Raw genomic sequence first — 26,632 nt, 5'->3', positions numbered from 1 at the left:
TGGCTGCGTTGGGTCTTCGTTGCTGTGCGCAGGCTTTCTCTACTTGCGGCGAGTGGGGGCTACTCTTTGTTGCAATGCATGGGCTTCTCATTGCAGTGGCTTCTCTTGTTGCAGAGCATGGGCTCTAGGCACACGGGCTTCAGTAGTTGCAGCACGTGGGCTCAGTAGTTGTGGCTCATGGGCTCTAGAACGCAGGCTCAGTAGTTGTGGTGCATGGGCTTAGGTGCTCCACGGCATGTGGGATCTTCCAGGACCAGGGCTTGAACCCATGTCCCCTGCATTGGCAGGCGGATTCTTAACCACTGTGCCACCAGGGAAGTCCAGTAAAGTCTTTTTAAATCGAGGTGTGTACGTTGTTTTTTAGACATAATGCTATTGCACACTTAAGAAACTACAGTATAGTGTAAACATAATTTTTATATGTATTAAGAAGCCAAACAATTTGTGTGACTTGCTTTATTGTGATATTTGCTTTATTGCAGTGGTCTGGAACAGAACATGCAATATTTCCAAGGTCTGCTTGTACTATCAAAACAACAATAAGAAACTGAAATTTAAAAAGCATTTATAATAGCATAAAGAATGTGGAATACTTAGGTATAAATATGACAAAGGGTGTACAAGACTTGTACACTGAAAAAATATAAAACACTGTTGAGAGAAATTTTAAAAGATCTAAATAAATGGAGAGAGATTTTCTGTTTAGGGATCAAAAGGCTCAATATTGTTCACAGTTAATTTTCCAAAACTGATCTGTAGCTTCCACATAATTCTAAGCAAAATCCCAATAATAATTTGTTTACGTTGACAAGATGATCCTAAAATTTATATGAAAATGTGAAGGACCTAGGACAGCCAAAACAACTTTGAAAATGAACTAAGTTGGAGGACTTAACAGTTTGATTTCAAGACTAATTATGCAGCTTCAATTATCAAGACAGAGTGATACTAGCATAAAGATGGAAAAATAGATCAATGGAATAGAGTCCAGAAACAGACTCACATATATGGTCAACCAACTTTTTCACAAAGATGCCAAGGCAATTCAGTGGGTGAATGGATAATCTTAACAAATAACCAATGGATACCCATATACAAAAAACAAACAAAAAAACTACCTCTACTTTTATCTCATACTTTACACAAAAATTAATTCAAAAAGGATTACAGACCTTACATTTATGTAAGAGCTAGAACTATAAAACTGCTAGAAGCAAACAGAGCAAAAATTTTTAGTGACCTTAGGTTTAGCAAAGATTTCTTAAGTAGAATGCAAAAAGCATGATATAAATGAAAAATAATTTCAATTATGCTTCATCAAAATTTAAAGTCTTTGCTCATCAAAAGACACTGATAACAAAATAAAAAGGCAAGCTCTATACTGGGGCAAGATATTTGCAAAATATGTATCTGACAAAAATTTGTATCTAGACCTTATGAAGGACTTTTATAAGTTAATGATAAAGAGATAAACCAATAAAAAATGGGCAAATACTTGAACAGATATTTCACTAAAGAAGATATATGAATGGCAAATAAGTAAATGAACAGATAATATCACTGATCATTAGGGAAAAGCAAATTAAAACTACACTAAGATACTACACACCTACTAGTATAACTAAAGTAAAAAGACAGATGATATCAAGTGTTGATCAGGATATAAAGCAACTGGCACTCTCATGCACGGCTGGTGGGAATATAAAATGGTAAAACAATTTTGGAAAACAGTTTGGCTGCCCTGGAAGCTATCAGGGGAACCACCACTGTGTCCTTAGGTAATAGGATCAGGGCAGCAAGGATTTACAGTTGTACTTATCCGGCTTTCGGTGGAGAGCTGCCCTTGACAATGGAGACCAACATTCTGTGCACCATACCTGACTGTTACAAGATCCTGCCTGATAACCCTCATTCAGTATGCATCTGGGAATAAAAAGCACCAATGCCTGCAGAATGGCATAGTAAATCAACAGTAATAAACTATTTTAAAATATAGTTAAATTCTACTGTAGTCCAAGAAGAATCCCTTCAAATGTCCTGACGGATTATTTTCTTAGCTTTCTTCTTGCAAAACACTTTTTTTTTTTTTTGCAGTATGCGGGCCTCTCACTGTTGTGGCCTCTCCCGTTGTGGAGCACAGGCTCCAGACGCGCAGGCTCAGCGGCCATGGTTCATGGGCCCAGCTGCTCCGCAGCATGTGGGATCTTCCCAGACCAGGGCTCGAACCCGTGTGCCCTGCATTGGCAGGTGGATTCTTAACCACTGCGCAACCAGGGAAGCCCCTGCATGTATCTTTTCAAATTAGTTATTTTCATTTTCTTCAGATAAATACCCAGGAGTGGAATTGCTGGGTCATATGGTAGTTCTATTTTTATCAATAGTTTTTTGAGAAACCTCTACACTGTTTTCCATAGTGGCTGCATCAATTTCCATTTCCAGTGCACGAGGGTTCCCTTTTCTCCACATCCTCCCCAACATTTGTTATTTGTGGTCTTTTGGATGATGACCATTCTGACAGGTATGAGCTGATATCTCACTGTGGTTTTAATTTGTATTCCTCTGATGATTAGTGATGCTGAGCATCTTTTCATGTGCCTGTTAGCCATCTGTATGTCTTCTTTGGAAAAATGTCTATTCAGTTCTTCTGACCATTTTTAAATTGAGTTGTCTTTTTAAAACTGAGTTGTGGATAGCAGTTCTTTATCAGAGGTGTCTTTTTGCAAATACTTTCTTCCAGTCTCTGGCTTGTCTTCTCATCTACTTGACATTGTGTTGTGTGGAGTAGAAGTCTTTAATTTTAATGAAGTACAGTTTATCAATTATTTATTTCATGGATTGTGCTTAAGGGTTGTATCTAAAAAGTAATCACCATACCCAAGGTCATCTATGTTTTCTATGTTATCTTATAGAGGTTTCATAGTTTTGAATTTTACATTTAGGCCTATGATTCATTTTGCGTTAATACGAAAGGTGTAATGTCTCTGTCTAGATTCTTTGTTTTTTTGTGTGTGGGCGGGGTTTTGTTTGTTTCAGGGTTTTTTTGGGGGGGGGTTGGTTTTTTGGTTTTTTTTTTGCACGTGGATGTCCAGTTTTTCCAGTACCATTTGTTGAAAAGACTGTCTTTGCTCTATTGTATTGCCTTTGCCTTTATCAAAGCTCACTTGACTATATTTATCTGGATCTATTTCTGGGCTCTCTATTCTGTTCCATTGGTCTGTCTATTCTTTTGCCAATATCACACTGTCTTGATTACTGTAGCCTTATAGTAAGTTTTAAGTCAGGTAGTGTCAGTACTCCAATTGTGTTTCTTCAGTGTCTTTTAATTCTTTACCTCTCCATATAAACTGTAGAATCCATTTGTTAATATACACAAAATAATTTGCTGCAATTTTGATCAGAATTGCACTGAACATGGAATATCTCTTCATTTATTTAGTTTTTCTTTGATTTCATTCACCAGTTTTGTAGTTTTCCTCATATAAATTTTACACAAAGTTTATTAGATTTAACTTAAGTATTTCTTTTGGAGGGGGTGCTCATATAAATGTGCTTTTAATTTCAAATTCCATTTCTTCATTGCTAGTAAATAGGGAAGCAACTGACTTTGTATATTAACCTTGTATCCTGCAACCTTGTTATAAATGTTTATTAGTTCCAGACTTTTTTGTTGATTCTTTTGGATTTTCTAGGACATCATGTCATCTAGATTAGATTTTAATATTGAAATCTTTTTAGCTTCAAATATCCGAATTCAAACCAAACCAGTTTTGGAATCACTGGACATGGAGACCCAAACTAACTTTTTAGTAACAGTTACCTCTATTGATCATTCAACTCCATGGGATATTCTAACTTCTTGGGCCTAGAGATGTTTGATGCACAAATGCAGACGTAGAGACCTTTTTTTTTTTTTAATGATATGCTTCTAGGAAATATTCTGAAAACACTCCAGCTTTTTAGAAGTGTTGAATTATCTGACATAGAAATCCAAACAGAAGAACTTCTACTACTAAAATATACCTGTTTAGCAAGAAAAGTTCATGTAAGCAGTATAGAAACACAGAAAATGAGTATTGGTTTTGAAACCTGGGGATTTTTTTTTTCCACTAGCAATGAAACATAAACAGCAATAGATACATTTCTTTCTGGCTGGTTCAGCCTGAACACTATGGAACCTCAGTTTAGAGTTACAGAAACCTAAGCATGTGCTGAACTGTGCTCAGGACTTAACTTCTAACGAGTGGAGTTCACATGTGGGATAAACTTAAAATTTTTCTCATGAACTGACAAAATGGAAAACAGAGACAATGGTATTTTAACTATGCATAGGTTCATTATAATTCTTTGCCTTTTATACATGTATATATGAAATCTATGATAAATGTGAGTGCGTTATAAAGACATTGACCTATTAAACTAAACAGACAGCTGACTTCTCAGCAGAAATAATTTAAGTCAGAAAACAGTAGGATATCATCAAAGTGTTAAAATAAAAATAATTCCCAAACTGTAGAATTCTCTACCTAGCAAAAATATCCTTCAGTACAGTAAGGTTGCAAAAGAGGTAGTGAGAAACACTCAGCTTTTGGATACATTTTGAAGACAAAATCAACTGGATTGGATATGGGTATATGAAAGAGAAATCATGGATCACTTCAAGGTTTCAGTATGAATGGAGTTTCCACTGACTGAGATGAGAAGACTGAAAGAGTGGGTTTGGGTTTGTGTGTGTCAGAGGGGGAAGGGTGGAGAAACTCAGGTTTGGAAATGTTAATTTTGAGAGGCCTATTAGACATCCTAGTGAAGATGACAAGAAGGTGGTTGGACATTCAAGTTTACAGTTCAAGAGAGAAGTCTAGGCTACAGATATACATTTGAGAGTCAAGACTAAATACATGATAGTGAACGAGATCACCTAGGCATGAGTATAGATATAAAAAAGAAGCAGTCTAAGGACTGAACTCAGGGACACTTCCAACATTTGGAGGTAAGGAGATGAGGAAGAACTATCAGAAAAGACTGAATAGGACAGCCCAAGAGATAAAAAGAAAATCAAATGAGCATGGTATCTCAGAAGCCAAATGAACAAAGTGTTTAAAGGAGCAGAGAAAGAGAATGTAACTGATCAACTTTGTCAAATGTTGCCGATAGGTCAAATAAAATGAAGACTGATAACTGACCACTGGATTGAGCAACATGAAAGTAAATATTACCTTGAAAAGAAGTTTTGATAGGATGGTGAGGGAGAAAGGCAGATTATAGTAGGTTCAAGAGAAAACAAGAAGTGAGACATTGGAGCCAGAAGTTCAGGCAACTCTTTCAGTGAAATTCCTGTAAATGAAACACAAGATTTAGTACAAATAGAGGACATCTGAATAACATGATTACAAATCTGATTACAAAGGGACAAATACAAAAACAATGCACCAACTATTACAGAATTTATAATTTCTCAAGTATACACAGATCATTACCAAAAACTGCCCATAAAAGTAGAGAACAACAAATTTCAGAAATTTTAAATCTAACAGTATGTTAACAAAACAATGTAATTAAGCAAGAAATCAATCACAAAGGGAAAATTCATTATGTTTTTTGAATATTTAAAATCATGCATATAAATAACCAATGGATCAAATAAAAAGTCATAATGGAAATTAGAAAATATTTTATAAAGAAAGAAGTACATAACAAAACTTGTAGCTTACATTAAAAGAAGTATTTTGAGAATTTATGGCCTTAAGTGTTTATATGAGAAAAAAGACTTAAAAGTAATAAATGTAAGCATCCATCTTAAGAAATTAAAAAATAGAAAATAAATTTAAAGAAAATAGAAGAAAGGAAATAATAAAGAACAGAAGTCAATGAACTAATAAGACAAACAATAGGGAAATTGGTCCTTTGAAAAGACTAATAACAGACTAGAAAAAGAGCAAATCACTACTGATTCTGTGGACGGTAAAATGTTGACAGAATATTGTATACAACATTATTCTAAAAATGTTTTAAAATTTAGGGAAAATGGACAAATGCCACAAAAAAATATATATTGAAAGGCATAAGAAGAAATTTCTGATTGTCCCTTTTTCCATTAAACAAATAAAATAAAAGCTTCCCTCAAAGAAAAATTGAGACCTAATTGGCTTCACTGGGAAGTAATAAAGTATTCCAGATAATGAAAGAAGACAAAATGAATTGGAAAGATTATTATAAAGTTTATATTACCTTGATACCAAAATCTGATTCAAAAAACCAAGATTGGCAAATTATTAGCCAATCTCATTTATAAAAATACAGTTAAAAAATATTTTAAACAAAGCATTAGTTAACTGAGACCAGAAATTTATAAAAAGTATAATATATCCTGACCAATTTGACAAAGCACATCCATTCCTGAAAAAACACTCTCAGTAATCCACAAATAGAAGGAAACCTCTTCATTCTGATAGAAAACATCTGGGAAAAACATGCAGCTAACATCATACGAACTACTGAGAGTCTGAATGCTTCCCCTAAGATGTGGAACAAGACAAGGATGTCCACTTCACCGATTCCATTCAACAAATCAGTGGATGTTCTAGCCAGTGTAATAAGGCAAGAAAAATAAAGGGAAAAAAAAGCATGCAGATTGAACAAGTAAAAAGGTCTTTATTTGCAGATGATCTAATTATCTATGTAGAAAATTGAACGGAATCTATAAAAAGGCTACTAGAACTAAAAGGTATATTTAGCACGGTTGTAGAATACTGGATAAATAAAAAGAAATTGTAGGACTTTTGGTTTTAGCCCTGACATGTAAAGAGCTTAGGAGCCATCATTCCCACTGTTGTGGGGAAAATAAAAAGAAAGATGAATAAGCTGAGAATCAAAGACTTTTCATGGACATATCAAAGTAGTGAGTTGCAAGACAAATCACCACCCCAAAAACTGAAAAGTATGGCAAATTAGGAGACTTACAACTGAGATCTGCTTATCTAAAGCAGAAGTCACTGGAATTATAATTGGTTAAGAACATTTAAACAATAAACACCTCATCAAAGATATACAGATGGCAAATAGCAATATGAAAAGATGTTCCACATTACTTATCAATAGAGAATTGCAAATTAAAACAATGAGATATCACTACACACTTATAATGGCTAAAATACAAAAATCTGATAATACCAAATGCCGATAAAGATGTGGAGCAACAGAAACTCTCCTTCACTGATGATGGGAATGCAAAATTTTACAGTCACTTTGGAAGAGAATTTGGCAGTTTCTTACAAAGCTAAATAAGTTTTTCTATATATGATTCAGCAATTGTGCTCCTAGGTATTTCCTGAATTGATCTGAAAACTTCTGTCCACACAAAAACCTGCACATGAAAGTTTATAGCAGCTTTATTCACAACTGCCAAAAACTGGAAGCAATCAAGATGACCTTCAATAGGTGTATGGATAAACACAATGTGGTACATACACATATGATAGAATATTATTCAATGGGAAGAAATGAGGTATCAAGGTATGAAAAGACATGGATGAACCTTAAATGCACATTACTAAGTGAAAGAAGCCAGTCTGAAAAGGCTATGTGCTGTATGATTTCAATTATATGACACTCTGGATAAGGCAAACATTACCTCAGCCAGGTGACCAAAGTCAAAATCAACAGTAATGAATCATATCAATAAGATGTACTCATGACACCCTGGGTATCTGTGTATACTAAAATGGTATACTTTAATTCTGTGATCTTTCTCTCAAAAACATTACCCAACCTAATCATGAGAAAACCATCAGACAAACCCCAACTGAGAGATATTCTACAAACTACCTGATCAGTACTCCTCAGAACTGTCAAGGTCATCAAAAACAAGGAAAGTCTGAGACTGCCAAGAGAAGCCTAAGGAGACATGACAACTAAATGTGATGTGGTATCCTGGATGGGATCCTGGAACAGAAAAAGGACATTAGGGAAAAACTAAGGAAATCTGAATAAATTACAGACTTTAATTATAGTGTATCAATGTTGAGTCACTAATTTTAACAAATGTACGATACTAATGTAAGATGTTATTAACAGAGGAAATTGGGTGTGAGGTATGTAGGAACTTCTCACTATCTTCACAATTTTTCTGTAAATCTAAAACTGTTATATAATACAAAGTTTAGTTTTTAAAAACAATTGTATTGATATTTTCGTATATAAGCAATAAACAATCAGAAAGTGAAATTCTAAAATTCCACTTACAACAGCATCAAAAAATGAAAAATACTTAGGGATAAATCTTACAAAAGAAATGCGAGATCTATATGTATAAAACATTGCGGAGGGAAATTAAAGACCTAAATAAAGAAATGGAAAGTGTTCATGAGTGGGAGTTTTTCCCCAATTCCAGTCAAATCCCCAAGCAGGCTTTTGTGTTTACACTATGAAGCTAATTCTAAAATTAAAATAAAATGCAAAGGAACCAGAATAGCCAAAACAACTCTGAGAAAGAACAAAGTTGGAGGACTAACATTACCTAATTTGAGGATTAAAAAAAAAAAGGAATCAGGAATGTTGTATTGGCATCAAGATATATATAGATCCACCAAACAAAATAGATAATCAAGAAACAGACCTAAATATATATGGACAACTGACTTACTACAAAGGTACAAAACAATTCAGTGTAGACAAGTAAGGAAAGTTTTTCAACAAATGGTGCTGGAACAATTGGATATCCATATGCAAAAAACTGAACTTTGAGCTACACCTTGTACTATATACAAAAATTAACTTGCATAGATTTAAATTTAAGAACTGAAACTATAAAACTGCTAGAAGAAAACACAGGAGAAAAATCTCATCTTAGGCTTGATAACAATTTCTTTAAAAGAACACAAAAGCTGGATATAAATTTTTAAAAATCAATAAGTTTTACTTAATCAAAAATCAAAAACATTTCCTCTTTACTTCCTTTTTTTTTTTTTTTTTTTTGTGGTACGCGGGCCTCCCACTGTTGTGGCCTCTCCCGTTGCGGAGCACAGAATCCGGACGCGCAGGCTCAGCGGCCATGGCTCACGGGCCCAGCCGCTCCGCGGCATGTGGGATCTTCCCAGACCGGGGCACAAACCCGTGTCCCCTGCATCGGCAGGCGGACTCTCAACCACTGCGCCACCAGGGAAGCCCAACATTTCCTCTTTAAAAGACATTTAAGAAAATAAAAAGGCAGGCCATAGACTGGGAAAAAAATATTTGCCAAACATATATGTACCTAACAAAGGACTTTTATCTAGAATATAGAGAGGATTTTTATGACTTAATACTATAAAAAACTCAGTAAAAGTGTGCAAACGTTCTGAACAGACACTGAAGAAGATATATGTATGGCACATAAGGACATGAACGGATGCTCAAAATTACTAGTTATTAGAGAAGGCAAATCAAAACCAAAATACGTACCTATTAGGATGGCTAAAACTATAAAGATACTGCATACCAAGTGCTGGTGAGGATATGTAACAACTGGCACTCACACACTGCTGGTGCAAATGTAAAATAAAATAATACAACCACTCTGGAAAACAGTTTAATGGTTTCTTCAAAAGTTAAACATATATCCATGATATGACTCAGTCTTAGGTATCTACCCAAGAGAAATAAAAGCATATGTCCAAACAAAGACTCATATAAGAATACTCATAACAGTTTTATTTGTTATAGCCCTAAACTGGAAGCAACTGAAATATTTATGTGGTATATTCATACAATGGAATACTACTCAGCAATAAAAAGGAATAAACTATTGATTATATGTGACAACATGGATAAATCTCAGAATAATGATGCTGAGTGAAAGTAGCCCAACAAAAGAATATATACTGTATGATTTCACTTATATAACATTTTAGAAAATCCAAACAAATGTCTGTGACAGAAGCCAAATCAGTGGTTGCCTGGGGAGGGAAGGGTAGGGGAGAGGTTAGAGGAGTATGAGAAGACTTTGTGGAGTGATGGATAGGGTCACTATCTTGAGGGTGGTGATGGTTTTACAGGTACACACACATGTCAAAACTTACCACACTGAATACTTTAAATATGTGTAGTTTACTGTACATATATCAATTAAACTTGAATAATACTGTTAAAAGAAAACAACTGTACACAAAAAAACCCTCTAACTTATTGTACATTTATCTGTTAGAATATTTTAATAAACCATGATAGTGCTTTCAAAGAATTTCTAATGACATGTGTAAATGTTTATGGTATACAATTAAGTGAAACTGGCCAAATATATAACTTAATATAGGATGATATCAGTTACACAGAAAGCTTTTATACACACAGATAGATCTATTTCTGGTTAGAAAAATGATCTATATTAATAATAGTTTTCCCTGGGTTATGGAATCATGGGTGATTTAAATTTCCTGTATGCTTTTCTCTATTTTCCAAAGTTTTCTTTGTTGTCCTTCTTATTTTATTACTATTTTTATTTTACCTGAGCTTGCAATATCCTTTTAAGCAGGAAAGTAAAAAATAAATGAAGGGAAAAAATTTAAGTGACTCTCTGTCCTGACAAGTGATTCCAATATATGCACCACAGACCCGTGAAAGACCAAAGAGGAGATTCTGGGAATTCACATATGAACCAAGTATTATATGTAGATTTAATAATATACTTCATACTCATATGAACTATTATATTTCATATGTTCATAAATGCACTGAAATTCAATCTTACTGAATCTGTAGAATGTCTATTTCTCACATCAATAGATACTACAAGTAAAACACTAACATGGAGGTCTTCAAAAACTTATTCCCCTACGTCATTGCCTGTAGGTTGCTTCAATTGGAATATCTTCTGCTACCTTTCTGCAATATGTAGAAAGTGCTAAGCACAGTACGTGGCATTCAATTAATAGAAGTTCTATTACATGTTCCTATTTCTCTGCTATGGCTTTTATTACATGCTAAACTACCCCTTTCCTAAGCTACTATCAAACCGGTGCTTTGTGCTTTCTTATATCATTCAGATCCCAGAACATAACTAAAGTTATAAGGTAAATTAAATGGTGAGGGCTTCCCAGGTGGTGCAGTGGTTAGGAATCCACCTGCCAATGCAGGGGACATGGGTTCGAGCCCTGGTCTGGGAAGATCCCACATGCCACAGAGCAACTAAGCCTGTGCCCCACAACTACTGAGCCCACGCGCCACAACTACTGAAGCCCGCACGCCCTAGAGCCCATGCTCCACAACAAGAGAAGCCACCGCAATGAGAAGTCCATGCACCGCAATGAAGAGTAGCTCCCGTTCGCCGCAACTAGAGAAAGCCTGCATGCAGCAACGAAGACCCAATGCAGCCAAAAATAAATAAATAAAATAAAAAACAAAAATAAATTATACAGTGAAATACCAAAGTCAAATATGCTCTTTACACAGAAGGGCTTTGTAAAAGCTATTTCAGCTAAACATTGAGGCTTTCTGCAAATAAAAGATTAAGATTACTAGTTAAGTGTGGCATTCCCAGTCTGTGACTGACCTTCAGGAAATCATTTAATGTCTGCTAAGGTGTCTATGACTGCTTCATAATAGTCCTCTCAGAAAATACAGTCAACAAATAACTTAATTATCACTATAAAATACACTACAAAAAGCAGAGCTATTATTTATAAACTATTAGTTGTTTAATGGTAATTGAGTTTACCTCAAAGAATTATTCTCTGCTTTTTGTCTGCCAAGTTCACTTGCAGTATCCACTGCCTTTCTTGCTAGTGATTTCATTTCTTTTTCCATGGTGGTTATGGTTTCCTTCAACAAAGTCATATTTGACATTTGTTCCATACGTTCATCATCAAGCTATATAAGCAGAATGACAAAGTTACTGCCATCACTAAAAACGTTTCAGTAATCTTCCTAAAGAGACATCCTCTCTTTGTACAAACCGGTATATAAGATTCACACAATGAGATGATCAGATTAGACTTGAACGTTGCAGGAGACTGTATGGACAAGGCGACCATGGAGCAGGAACTCAGACAAGCCATTGCACAGCTTTTCCATAAAGCCTATCACAGTATACGCATCTATATTTTCAGTCTGGTTCAGCTGGACTATAGCACACACAGTTTATTTGCAAAAGGATTTCTTATTTGTTGCTCAGCATTAACAAATTACATATATAAAGTGGGATTATGAAAAATAATGTTTTTCTCCTGTCTACTGCTTTTTTAAAAACTCATTATAACAACATAAAACAGATGAATTCAGAAATATAATCAATTAAATTTGGTTAACAGAAAGTTGAATTCCCTTAATTCTGCTTATATAGTCAAAACATTTCAAATATATATTCATAGCATCTCAAATGCTTGATTAGTAAAAAGGTGATGCTTCACAATTAAATTCAGTTTAAATACATTTCATTAATTGCCATTTCATTATAATTTTCTCTACCCTAGCTACTCTTTAGGTAGAATAAGCCAGTTTTTCTATCTCTGGCAATGTTATCGATAATGAAACAGGGAGATGAAAAAGTTGCTAAAATCCCTTAGAATGCATCCTTAATGGTTTTTTTAAAAGAACACACTTTGCAACCTAACACAAAAAAAGACTTCACTCACATTTTTTAGAAGGAAATAAATAATGAAAAAGTGACTATTTACACCATACATACTACCATAAATATATTAGGATAAAAAACCAACTTCTCTGAACACAGAAAAGGGGGAAAGGGGGGAATCACTGAGAGTTTATAGCCAAAAGTGCAAAAGTGATTTTTCTTTACATTTTGAACTGTACACTCCAGCTCCTCTATCCTTTGTTCCAAGTGAGCCTTCTCATTAAATGCTGTCTCTTGGGCAATCTGTTTAAAAAACAAAAACAAAACAGAGCGCTTTCAATGTCACTGCATTGTGTCTCATAAATGCTTGTATAGATAAAATTCTTTCAAACCTTTAGCCTTTCCCTTAGACGATCTCGTTCTGTGGTCATTCTTTGTAAATCAGTGAAGGCCACATCTCTCTCAGTCTCCACCCGCTGGAGGATGGCATGTGCTGTTGTTGATTTAAGAGACTTACAGCTTTTCATCATTTCTCGTCGAAGTCGGGCAATTTCTTCCTGTGCCTATTATTTAAATACACAGATAGACTTTTATTTAACAAGCTTTAGAACAGAAATAAATACAGCTATCTTATAACCAGCCAGTTAAAATGCAAACCTATATTAATATGCATGCAGCAGGATAATGGTATAATTCCTTAATGAGTTTACACATATAAATGCAAATGATGCCCCCATATGTAAATGAATGTCTACAAATAGAAGCTTGGTTTACAAGCTTTGCCAAAAATTAAAAAAAAATTAATTTGGAAGCAGTCAATGAAAGAGACAGTGTTTTACGAAGAAATATATATGGTACTCCATCCATTTTTTTTTAGACTTTTTTTTTAACATCTTTATTGGAGTATAATTGCTTTACAATGCTGTGTCAGTTTCTGCTGTATAACAAAGTGAAACAGCTATATGTATACATATATCCCCATATCCCCTCCCTCTTGCGTCTCCCTCCCATCCTCCCTATCCCACCCTTCTAGGTGGTCACAAAGCACCGAGCTGATCTCCCTGTGCTATGGGCTGCTTCCCACTAGCTATCTATTTTACATTTTAGTGTATATACGTCCATGCCACTCTCTCACTTCGTCCCAGCTTACCCTTCTGCCTCCCTATGTCCTCAAGTCCATTCTCTACATCTGCGTCTTTATTCCTGTCCTGCCCCGAGGTTCTTCAGAAGCATTTTTCTTTTAGATTCCATATATATGTGTTAGCATACGGTATTTGTTTTTCTCTTTCTGACTTACTTCACTCTGTATGACAGACTCTAGGTCCATCCACCTCACTACAAATAACTCTATTTCATTTCTTTCTATGGCTGAGTAACATTCCATTGTATATATGTGCCACATCTTCTTTATCCGTTCACCTGTCAATGGACACTTAGGTTGCTTCCATGTCCTGGCTATTGTAAATAGTGTTGCAATGAACCATGTCTCTTTTTCAATTATGGTTTTCTCAGTAGTGGGACTGCTGGGTCATATGGTAGTTCTACTTTTAGTTTTTTAAGGAACCTCCATACTGTTCTCCATAGTGGCTGTATCAATTTACATTCCCACCAACAGTGCAAGAGGGTTACCTTTTCTCCACACCCTCTCCAGCATTTATTGTTTGTAGATTTTTTGATGATGGCCATTCCAACTGGTGTGAGGTGATACCTCATTGTAGTTTTGATTTGCATTTCTCTGATGATTAGTGATGCTGAGCATCCTTTCATGTGTTTGTTGGCAATCTGTATATCTTCTTTGGAGAAATGTCTACTTAGGTCTTCTGCCAATTTTTGGATTGGGTTGGTTTTTTTTTTTTTTTGATATTGAGCTGCATGAGCTGCTTTTATATTTTGGAGATTAATCCTCTGTCAGTTGCTTCGTTGGCAAATATTCTCTCCCATTCTGAGAGTTGTCTTTTCATCTTGCTTATGGTTTCCTTTGCTGTGCAAAACCTTCGTTAGGTGCCATTTGTTTACTTTTATTTTATTTCCATTTCTCTAGGATGTGGGTCAAAAAGGATCTTGTTGTGATTTATGTCATAGAGTGTTCTGCTTATGTTTTCCTCTAAGAGTTTTATAATGTCTGGGCTTACATTTAGGTCTTTAATCCATTTTGAGTTTATTTTTGTGTATGGTTTTAGGAACTGTTCTAATTTAATTCTTGTACATGTAGCTGTCCAGTTTTCCCAGCACCATTTACCATTTATTGAAGAGGCTGTCTTTTCTCCACTGTATAGTCTTTTTTTTTTTTTTTTTTTTTTTCTTTTTGCGGTATGCGGGCCTCTCACTGTTGTGGCCTCTCCCGTTGTGGAGCACAGGCTCCGGATGCGCAGGCCCAGCGGCCATGGCTCACGGGCCCAGCCGCTCCGCGGCATATGGGATCCTCCCAGACCGGGGCACGAACCCGTATCCCCTGCATCGGCAGGCGGACTCCCAACCACTGCGCCACCAGGGAGGCCCACTGTATAGTCTTGTCTCCTTTATCAAAGATAAGGTGACCATATATGCGTGGGTTTATCTCTGGGCTTTCTATCCTGTTCCATTAATCTATATTTCTGTTTTTGTGCCAGTACCATACTGTCTTGATTACTGTAGCTTTGTAGTATAATCTGAAGTCCAAGAGCCTGATTCCTCCAGCTCCGTTTTTCTTTCTCAAGATTGCTTTAGCTGTTGTCTTTTGTGTTTCCATATAAATTGTGAAATTTTTTGTTCTAGTTCTGTGAAAAATGCCATTGGTAGTTTAATAGGGATTGCACTGAATCTGTAGATTGCTTTGGGTAGTATAGTCATTTTCACAATGCTGATTCTTCCAATCCAAGAACATGGTATATCTCTCCATCTATCTGTATCATCTTTAATTTCTTTCATTAGTGTCTTACAGTTTTCTGCATACAGGTCTTTTGTCTGCATAGGTAGGTTTATTCCTAGGTGTTTTATCTTTTTGTTGCAATGGTAAATGGGAGTGTTTCCTTAACTTCTCTTTCAGATTTTTCATCATTAGTGTATAGGAATGCAAGAGATTTCTGTGCATTAATTTTGTATCCTGCTACTTTACCAAATTCATTGATTAGCTCTAGTAGTTTTCTGGTAGCATCTTTAGGATTCTCTATGTATAGTATCATGTCATCTGCAACAGTGACAGTTTTACCTCTTCTTTTCTGATTTGGATTCCTTTTATTTCTTTTTCTTCTCTGATTGCTGTGGCTAAAACTTCCAAAACTATGTTGAAAAATAGTGGTGAGGGTGAGCAACCTTGTCTCATTACTGATCTTAGAGGAAATGGTTTCAGTTTTTCACCATTGAGAATGATGTTGGCTGTGGGTTTACTCCATCCATTTTGCGATAAATTTGAATTCAGCACAATTCAGGTAGAATACTGGTTTAAAAAATATCATAGTGCTCCAGTCTTTCTCTCCAAAATGTATATGCCATTTCCATGTCCTGGCTACTTTTACCCTGACAGAAAGGCCCATCAATCCTTACTGACAACACAACAAACTCTTTACACACTTGTTCAACAACCATCCTCAGGTTCCAAATCTATTCCATATCTACAGATGATTTCATATCCTACTTTTTGAATCCTACTTTTGTTTCACATCTTACTTTTTTTTGAATACCACCCTCTCCACTGGCTCTTTCTCTACTTCTTCAACCATGCACACAACTCCCATATCTTGAAAAACTGTCACTAAATCCTGCTGCCCCATTTACCATCAAATGTCTCTTTTTCCTTTGACAGGCTTTGTTTTTTTTTTTTAAGTGCCATGGATTGTACATCTTGCCTGTTCCTTACCTCCCACTCTCTCTCCCCAGTCTAACCTGGCTCCCATACCCACCACTCTGCAGAATTTCAGGTAATGACCTCACCAAATCGAATGGCCTCTTCTCAGTTCCTGTTCTTGATATTTTGGCAACACTTGCCATTGCCTTCAACACTCTCCTTGAGATTCCTTCCTTCCTTGGGCGTATAACACTGTTCTGCCTTAGTTTCCTGTCTTCTTTATCTCTTTCAAAGGCTCCTCTACCAATTGAATAAAACTTCCCAAGATTCCATCTTGACTTCTCTGTTCCTCTATTTATACCTTTCTCATTCAGAAACTTCATCCATTCTGAAGGCTCAAAACAGACGACTTCTCAATCTACATACTCAGCTCTTGCCTCTCTCCCCACTCCAGTCTCACATTTCTTACTGCCTGATGGCAGTTACTACCTGATGTACCACCATCACCTTACTCTATCTCTCTGAAACCAAACACATCTTTTCCCTCAAATCACCAATGACTTTCCTGTTTCTTTTTCTATTACCAAAATTCTTCAGTCATTCAAAACAGAACTTCAGTGATCTCCATTTGTCCCTCCTTTGTGCTAAAATCAAATCTTGTTAAGTCTTCTTTTTCAGTGTCTTTTGCATCTGTCCCTCTCTTTATTTCCACTGATAGCATCCTAGATTAGTCCCTTAATGCTTCATGCATGGACTACTGTTAACAGCCTTCTAAAGAGTCCATGGGGACTTTCCTGGTGGTGCAGTGGTTAAGAATCCGCCTGCCAATGCAGGCGACACAGGTTTGAGCCCTGGTCCAGGAAGATCCCACATGCCGCAGAGCAACTAAGCCCGTGGACCACAACTACTGAGGTTGCATGCCACAAATACTGAAGCCCATGTGCCTAGAGCCCATGCTCAGCAACAAGAAAAGCCACAGCAATGAGAAGCCTGCACACTGCAATGAAGAGTAGTTCCCACTCACCGCAACTACAGAAAGCCGCGCTCAGCAACAAAGACCTGATGCAGCCAAAAATATAAACAAATAATTAATTTAAAAAAAAAAGAGTCCATGGTTTCCCCCTCCTCCAATTCTCCTGAAGGAGAAATTGTTATATAAGATGATAACATAGAAAGATTACGTAAGAGATAATAAAGAATCGTTACCAGATTAAAATTGTAAAAATGTAGCTTTCATTATATTTCTTCCACTTAAAAAAAAACCAGAATGTCCATTGCTTATAAGAAAGCAAAGTATAAACCTCCTATAGGGCCCACTGAACAGCTTCTACCATGTAGTCTAGAAATTGGCAAACTATATGTAGTTCACAGGCCAAATCCAGCCTGCCTCCTATTTTTGTAACTCCGTAAGCTGAAAATGTTTTTTATATTTTTAAATGGTTAAAAAAATCAAAACAAGATGAATATTTCACAACAGGTTAAAAGAATATGAAACTCAAATTTCAGTGTTCATAAATAAATTATACTGAAACACAGCCAAACTCATTCATATATTATCTATAGGTGCTTTCACACTACAACACTAGAGTTGAATAGCTGTGTCAGAAGTCACATGGCCTGCAAAGACCAAGCTATTTCTTATCTGGGCCTTTACAGAAAATGTTTTCAGACTCCTGCTCTAGTCTAGTCTACCTCTCAAGCCCTTACTCCACTGACATATACTTTTACTCTAGTCATAAACTGATCCATTTATGTACTGACTTTCCCACCTTTATCCTTTGCTTCATACCATTCCTTTAGTCTGGAATGTTCTTTCTTACCCCTTTCAAGATAAAAGAAACCCCATTCATCCTTCAGGACTCAAACTCCACATCGTCTAGCAAAGATCTTGATAACCATAACTAAAAGTACTCACCTCTTTTATTTCTTACAATATCTTCTAGACTACTTACACTAAAGTAACAAAAAGTAAATACAAGACAATATATTTTATCTCCCCAACTAGATTGCAAACATAGAAAACAGTGTCTGGCTTATTTTTTCTATCTTTTAGAGTAGCAAGCCCAGAACCTTGCACTTAGTAGCTGTAATTCTTAATAAAATTTGATATTTTAAAAATAAATTATATTGGTGATATATGGGGTTTATTTGTTGAGTCAAGAAGCCATCTGATTAATAAGGGTTATATAATCTTAAGCTAAAAATAGAGATAAACTACAAACTGATTTTACTCTCTAAATTAAATTATATGGCAATTCCTAAAGTGATTGACAGTACATCAAAGTGATGTGTTTGTATTTTTTAACCCCCAAGTCCAAATTTTTTACCTTGAACTCACCACACCCTAACATATAACACTTTCCCCATTTCTTATTCCAAAAATCAGACTATTTCTATGCATGTATATGAGCTTTTTCAGATATGGGGATAACACGTGTGTGTGTGTGTGTGTGTGTGTGTGTGTGTGAGTGCGCGCGCACACATACACAAATACATTACATTTCATTAAGAATATCATAAGAACAAAGGCAATTCCCAAATGTTAGATTAATTCGATTGACAGATTTAAGCATTCTCATAGAACTTAAAGAATTACCTATCTCTAGAATTGAATATTAGTATTTCCGTATTTTGTTTACTTATAAATAAGTTTACCTGCTCATACAGAAAAGAGGCCTTGTCTCTCTCAGATGTGAGAACCTTGACATTACCCTGAATTTCTACCAAATGACGCTCATATTTTTCCAGCATGCATTTGAGTTTTTCACGGTCTCTTCTTGTCTTCAAAAGCTCTACATCACAGTTTGTACCCTACAATTATTACATAAGAAATCTGAATAAACAACAAGGTCCTTCTGTAGAGCACAGGGAACTATATTCAGTATCCTGTGATAAACCAAAATGGAAAAGAATATGAAAAAGAATATACATATGTATAACTGAGTCACTTTGCTATACAGCAGAAATTAAACAGAACATTGTAAATCAACTATACTTCAATAAAATTTTTTAAAAAAAGAAATCTGAAATTATTCTTTGACATGTGTTACTGATAGAAAGGTGCTACTGATGGCAGCACACGATCTCTAGTTAAGCAAACATGACGATATAATGAAATGATGAGAAAAGTTTAAAAATCGCCTCTCTTTTAAACAACTTCATCCCAAATTGCTCCACATTTGTATGATTACCCCCAACCACTACTAATGCTGGGGATAAAGGGCAATTTCAACGGTCCACTGTGCTATCAAAGAGAGCTCTGTCTCCCATCCTCCTTGGTATACCAATTCATGCCAAATTAAAAGGAATTATTTCCAGATTAGATAAATCAAAGAATAAAACTCACTGAGCAACAAACTCCAAAATATTTACAAGTTTCCAAAACCTACCCCAGAAGATGGAGATGGGCGTCTTGGGCTTTCAGATCTACTTCTGATCATCTTTCTCAAATTTTGAGCTTCTCTCTTGTAGTATTCTCCGTTTGCTTCTAAAGTTTTGACAAAGGAATCAAGTCTGGAAGGAGATTTATTTTGTGCTTTTTCAGTCTCTAAAATTATCTTGCCAAGGAGGAAAAAATTAGGCCATTATTTCAAGCTAAACTATAGCATCATTTTCTAAATGAAATTTAAAAGCAAAAGGATCCTTAAAAGGATCCTTAAAAATAATAAATTTGGTATTTTGAAAATAATTCAAAAAATAATAATTCATCAATACTTTTTAAAAAGCAGTTAGATACCTTTCTTTTCCAGCATTTCTGAATGTAGTGTATTTTTATTTCACTGAAAATGTCCCTACATTTACTCAGTAACTTTGAAGAAAAAATAGTGAAGAAATTTCAGAGAGGCCAGAGTTGTTTCTTGTATCAGATCTAGTAACAAATCCTAGAAATGGAATTAATTTGCTTAGAGAAACTTGTATGCTACTATTAAAGTATCTGTTCGTAGCATTCAAGCTCTGTTCAATAATTGTTCAATGAATGAATAAATTAAATGAATGCTGGATATTCTATACTTGTATATACTTTCAAGTGCATTTCCATTCACTTTAATATATTTAGAAACATTTGTTTTACAACATTTATTTTACCAATACTTTATTGGGAAAAAAGTACAGATATTTTAGAGAGGATGTTTCAAATATTTTAAATGATAACACTAAAATGTCTAATCAGAGAAATTTTCATTTCACATTGTTAAAGAGAACATATTACTCAGAACTAAGTAACAACATTTGACTTAAAAATATTTATTATTAAGAGGAATAAATGTGTACACAAATACGTCTTACATTTTGAGAATTAAATTACTCACAGCCGTCATTTTAATCAAGTAACAGCTAAGAGTATTAATAAAACCAACCAAAAGTTCTCTCCAGCCCCAGGAAAGAAAGGGGTAATGATGAAATAGAGCAAGAATAGCATCGCTCTTACGGATGGGAGTACCCCTAGGCATCAGGCAGAGAGTGCTGATTTTAGAAAACAAACATTTTTTATTGTTCACAAAATGCATGAGAGCCAAAACATATGTACAATTTTTGCTGTCCTACTAACAGAATAAACATGATTCCTTAATATATATTTATGAAAAATGTACTTACAGATCTGAGCCTTTTTATTGTATCTTCCAATACTATTATATTATCTTGCTGGCAAATGAGTTCAATCTGAAAAACAAGCCAGAAAAAATTGTTATTTAGGTGTAAAATGTTTAAACTGATTTCATTGGAAAGAGAGCATCAAAAACAGAAGCTGCTTAAAAATAAAAACATGCAGACAGTGAATACTTTATGAAAGAAAAGATAATCCACTCTTATGTTTACCTACTTTTGATGGTAAAAGAACCTAGAATGAAATGAAGCAGTTCCTTTAAATTGTCTAATGTTTTGTATAAAATACGAATTGATTTTATTTTGTCAAATTACTCCTCATAAACTGGAACTGTTAATACTAATTATAATTCTGAAGATGATAATGGGGAAGAGTCAAAAGAATGACTAGAGTAAGTTTTCCCCAGTCACCACAGTCAGAAGTGATTGCTCTTTCCTTTGAATTCTTTTAATAATTTAGTTCAATCCAACCCACAAAATACTTTTTGTATCAGTTTTATAACATTGTCTTAAAAAGTCTTACAGTATAGCCACCTGCAATCATATATCTAGTCTATGACTAGATTATACGTTCCTGGAGGATAGTGACTATGTTTTTATGTAAAGCTGTAAATCTCTTTGTTAAAAGTTGGCATATTAGTTTAATGGATTTATTTCTCAATTCGTAAACCTCCCCCTTGTTATTCTAATCAAAAATGTCTCCTGTTATATTTTAAATTTGAATTTTCTGCAATTATTGCTTCTCATTTGTTCTTTAGACCAAAGTTCTAAGATTTCTCTGGCAGTTATATTTTAGTTTATGAAATACTAAGGGGTGTTAAGGTATGGAATATAACTTACATACAGTTTAGATAAGGTTATATATAGTTTTGGATAATTTTGATAATTTTTCAATGCTTTAATGTGTACTACTATGTAGACACTAAAAAAAATGGATCTATACTGAATTATGTGCAAAGATGTCCCTATATGTTAAGTATAAAAACTCACACTGCCAAAATTTTTATCTAGTGTGACACATTCTTGTAAAAAATAAATTTATACACACATATCCTAGATACAGATGGAACATAACCAATAAGTAAATTGAGCAAGATAGATTATGTCTAGGTATAGCAAGGTGTGATTACAGTACATATTATTTTCTTCATTATACTCTTCTATTAAAAAAATACGTATTACTTTTATAAAGATAAAAAAATTAATGCTTATTCCACTCTGAAAAACAGACTTATAACTGGCCCAAATGAAAAGATGCCAGCCCAGTGCTTTCATTTATTTGACAATTGTTTAATGAGGGTCTACTATGTGTCTGACATTGTGTTACATGCTGGCTATAGCAGTGAATAAAACAGACAGAAACCTCTACCCTCATGGAGCTTACATTATCGTTGAAAAGAGAAAAATAAAAGATAATAGGTAAAGTATATATCAGACAGTCATTGTGTCATTCAAAAATATATAATGAGTATTCACATCTGTTCTATACTTAAGATTTTTAAAAAGGGAATAAAATAGACAAAGATCCTTGCCTTTGGACACCTTAAATTCCAGCTGGATAGACAACAAAAAATAAACCTAACGAATAAATTACATACTACATTAGAAAAAAAGAGCAATATCCTTAAGAATATTGGGAGTGTTTATGAAGGAATAGGCTGGAATTTTAAAGGGGGTGATTTTTTAAAGGGAAGTTTTAAAGGGAAGTCCCCACTGAGGGAGTCAACCATGTAAAAATTCAGGAGAACAATATTCCAGGCAGAACATTCAGCTATAGCAAAAGGCAAAAGATTGTCTGCTAAATTCCAAGGAATAGTAAGGAGGTCAGTGTGGCTGCAGCAGAGGGAAGGAGGAGGAAAGTAGTAGGAAAGTGCTAGAGAAAAATGAATCAGGGAGAGAGAGAGGGAATAAGCATGTGTGGTTGGGGGTGCAGGTCAGAAACCGATACAGGCTTTATGCCTTGTCTTCCTCATGGTAGGTTCTGAAGCATTTTTGACCGAATCACATACAAAGTAATAGTAACAACAAGAGCTACCAGAGATCCAGTCCATTAATGGCCCCATGTTAATTAAAAATATAAACTGTATGAAGAAACTAGTAATGGTAAAATTGCAATTCTGTTTCTTCATATTTCACAAACTTGTGTTCAGTAATCTGGGAAACACTGCATTAAGTCATAAATGATAACAACTCAAGAAGAAAAGATCAAAGAAGGCTTATGGTTGTGGGAGCTTTAAAATATGTCCCAAAATTCTGATACTCTTTCCTTCAAAAGGTGGAGCTTAATTTCTCTCCCCCTTAAGTGTGGTCTATACTTAGTGACTCAATACTAAAGAACAGGATATGGTGGAAGTGACGGTATGTAACTCTTGAGACTGGATCATAACAGGCACTGGAAATTCTTCCTTGTTGTCTCTTTTGGATCATTGGCTCCAATGGGAAGCCAGATGCCATAAAGAATATATCAAGGGACTTCCCTGGTGGCGCAGTGGTTAAGAATCTGCCTGCCAATGCAGGGGACACAGGTTTGAGCCCTGGTCTGGGAAGATCCCACATGCCGCAGAGCAACTAAGCCTGTGCACCACAACTACTGAGCCTGTGCTCTACAGCCTGCGAGGCACAACTACTGAAGCCCGTGTGCTACAACTACTGAGCCTGCACTCTAGAGCCCACGAGATACAACTACTGAGCCTGCACTCTAGAGCCTGAGAACCACAACTACTGAGGCCACATGCCACAACTACTGAAGCCCGCGCGCCTAGAGCCCGTGCTCCACGAGAGAAACCAGCTCAATGAGAAGCCCACACACCGCAATGAAGAGTAGCCCCCGCTCACCGCAACTAGAGAAAGCCCACGCGCAGCGACGAAGACCCAATGCAAACAAAAGTAAATAAATAAATAAATAAACATATTTTTTATAAAAAGAATATATCAAACAACCTAGGGAGAGGTTCACATGTCAAGGAACTAAGCTTCCTGCCAAAGCCAAGAGTCACCTGAATAAGTCATCTTAATGGCAAATCCTCCAATACCAATCAAGCCATGACTGCAGCCTGGCCATCACCTTGATTACAATTTCCTGAGAAAGCATGAACTAGAACTACTTAGCTAAGCTGCACTTAAAACTGTGAGATATAAATGTTTGTTGTCTGAAGTCATTAAGATTTAGGGGTAACTTGTTACATAGTGATAGATAATAGTAAACCCTCAAAACATTTTCATGGAATGAATGATGGAGGAAGTTACTCAGTGGACTTTAAAAACATGACTAAAAGTAAACTCTTCTGAGTAAATAAATTTAATACTATCTCAATTCTAGGCAAACAGTAGTTTTAGCTCAGACTCTACCTCCACATATCTAAAGAATAATCTCAAATAGTACAGGGACCCAAACATTCTCAGCTCTCAAATTAGAAATTCTCCTGTTTCAAGTCTCATCTCGCAAATCAGACAAGGAATCTCTCCCCAGTGACTGGATGCCTAAACTGTACACCCAATGACTTCATGACGGTAACAACATGCATTGGTATTCACATTCCCAGCACCTTTCATGCATCTTTCTAATCCCCATTCTACCTGGAACATCCCCTTATTGAGGATGGTGTTTTCATTTCAGGGCATTTTACCAACACAAAGGACCTATTTCCATTTTGTCCTCTCTTTATTAACTTTCCAATGTTTTCCCTGCATCAGCAATGTTATCTCTACCCTAAGACTACAGTCCACCTCTTCTACAAATAGCTTTCCAATTCTCGAATACACTAAACATTCCACATCATACATATATGGATATCTATTTCCTAGAAACACTCTTTTCTGAGCTAGGCAGAATTTCCGTCTATGAATTTAATATTTTCAGTTTTAGGTAAATCCTAGCTCTTTTATTTTAGATGTTCTGCATTCCTGAAATTCTTCTTTTTGATAGCAGAGGATTCACCCTCAAAGAGTACTCACTCTCTCTCTAGAACACAGACCTTAACAACCCTTTAAAATTGATGACTTCTAAACCAGGCATTCTCTTTATGGGAATTTGGCCAACTAGGCTTCCCACAGTCTGGGAAGGAGTGCTGTTAATTTTAAATTTGAAGAAGAAAACAAGAAAGACATAATAAAACATCAATCCAGTGTTTTTTGACAGTTTTTATAATTAAGACTGAACTCAATTTACCATTAAACTGTGAATGAACGATAACTATTACTAAAAAAGAAACAATACAAAAAAGTTTGTTGAGAATGTTGAAAATAGTTAAGTTACTTTTAAATATCCTTCAAATACTTTGGTAGCAACTATTACAAGATAAATAATTTGCAAGTTAAAAACAAATCATTCTTATCTACTCTCTCAAACAGTTCTCCTAAGGACCTCCTCCAGGCAACATTGTTCAAGATGATTGTGTCCTTATATTAAAGTAATAAACTTCATGTATTTAAATATTCCATTATTCAGACTTTTCACTAATACAGACTTATCCTTTACACACTCTAAATAAGTGAGGCTACTGTATGTAAACAAATATCATCCTAGTGTTCATTAACTAGGCTCTTAGATTTCAAACTACTGTAACAAATAATGTCTTCAATAACACTTATGTTTATAGCCTGATCATTTATTTAAGTGCTTTATCATATGCTACCAAGAGTACCATATAATATGCTTTATTATATTATTATAATAAATAATAATATAATTATTTTTTATTATATTATATAATAATATATGCTTTATTATATTATATATACTACCAAGAGTATATTAAAAGGATGTGTAGGAAATAACATGTAATAACAATTAGCTTTCGGAAACTACCATCTTGCAGACACAATTTACTAATTTGGTGATAAATAAAATCAAGATGAATAAGCACATGTTATCACGTAAAAATTCAACAGGTTGTTTTCTGGCTTTCAGACATACCATGTGTCTTGCCTGTAAGCCATTAGACAACAATGAGAAATCAAACTGTCTTCATTTTATAGTAGTGTTTAAATTCCTAGTTTCTAAAGGTCATGGTAGGATACTAAAATTTAATCAAGAAATCAAATGTTTATCAAAATATCATAAAGCTATAGTTATTAAAATAATATGGTAGTGGCATAGAAGACGGCAAATGAATCAATGAAACCAAATCATCCAGAAACATATCCATGCACATATAAGAATTCAGTAGCTGTTAAAATGGCACTTTAAATCAGTGACTGAAGAAAGGACTATTCAACCATACCTCATACTAGAACAAAAAGAAATTCCAGAAGGATTAAAACTTTAAATATACATATTAAGAAGTTTTTAAAGAAAACTGTAGAAAATATTCTTGAGGTGAGAAGGCCTTCCTAAACAAGGATCAAAACTAGGTGGAGATAGAGGGTTTTTAGGGCAGTGAAATTACTCTGTTTGATACTATAATGGTAGATACATGTCATTTTACATTTCTTCAAATCCATAGCATGTACAACACCAAGAGTGAACCCTAATGTAAACTATGGACTCTGGGTGATCATGATATGTCAATTCTTTTTTAAAATAAATTTATTTATCTATTTATTTATTTTTGGCTGCGTTGAGTCTTCGTTGCTGTGCACGGGCTTTCTCTAGTTGTGGCGAGCGGGGGCTACTCTTTGAGCAGGCTTCTCACTGCAGTGGCTTCTCTTGTTGTGGAGCACAGGCTCTAGGCACACAGGCTTCAGTAATTGTGGCACATGGGCTCAGTAGTTGTGGCTTGCAG

At 35.2% G+C, this 26,632-nt stretch overlaps 1 protein-coding gene across 2 annotated transcripts in view; it reads right to left on the bottom strand.

The window, feature by feature from the left end:
• TSGA10 (testis specific 10) overlaps positions 1-19,766 on the bottom strand; it is a 62,852-nt gene extending 43,086 nt beyond the window's left edge. For both annotated transcript variants that reach the window (XM_060117573.1, XM_060117574.1), the window contains exons 1-5: positions 19,694-19,766; positions 18,960-19,115; positions 12,934-13,104; positions 12,767-12,844; positions 11,687-11,838 (exon numbers count right to left, since the gene is read on the bottom strand). In XM_060117573.1, coding sequence (XP_059973556.1) covers positions 11,687-11,838; positions 12,767-12,844; positions 12,934-13,104; positions 18,960-19,115; positions 19,694-19,744 — 608 coding nt within the window. In that variant the 5' untranslated portion in view covers positions 19,745-19,766. The remainder of the gene's footprint in view (positions 1-11,686; positions 11,839-12,766; positions 12,845-12,933; positions 13,105-18,959; positions 19,116-19,693) is intronic.
• Positions 19,767-26,632: the final 6,866 nt, after the last annotated feature.

This window comes from Mesoplodon densirostris, chromosome 14 (genome assembly GCF_025265405.1).
Source record: "Mesoplodon densirostris isolate mMesDen1 chromosome 14, mMesDen1 primary haplotype, whole genome shotgun sequence".
Lineage (NCBI taxonomy): Eukaryota > Metazoa > Chordata > Mammalia > Artiodactyla > Ziphiidae > Mesoplodon > Mesoplodon densirostris.
This window is presented reverse-complemented; position numbering and strand designations above follow the sequence as displayed.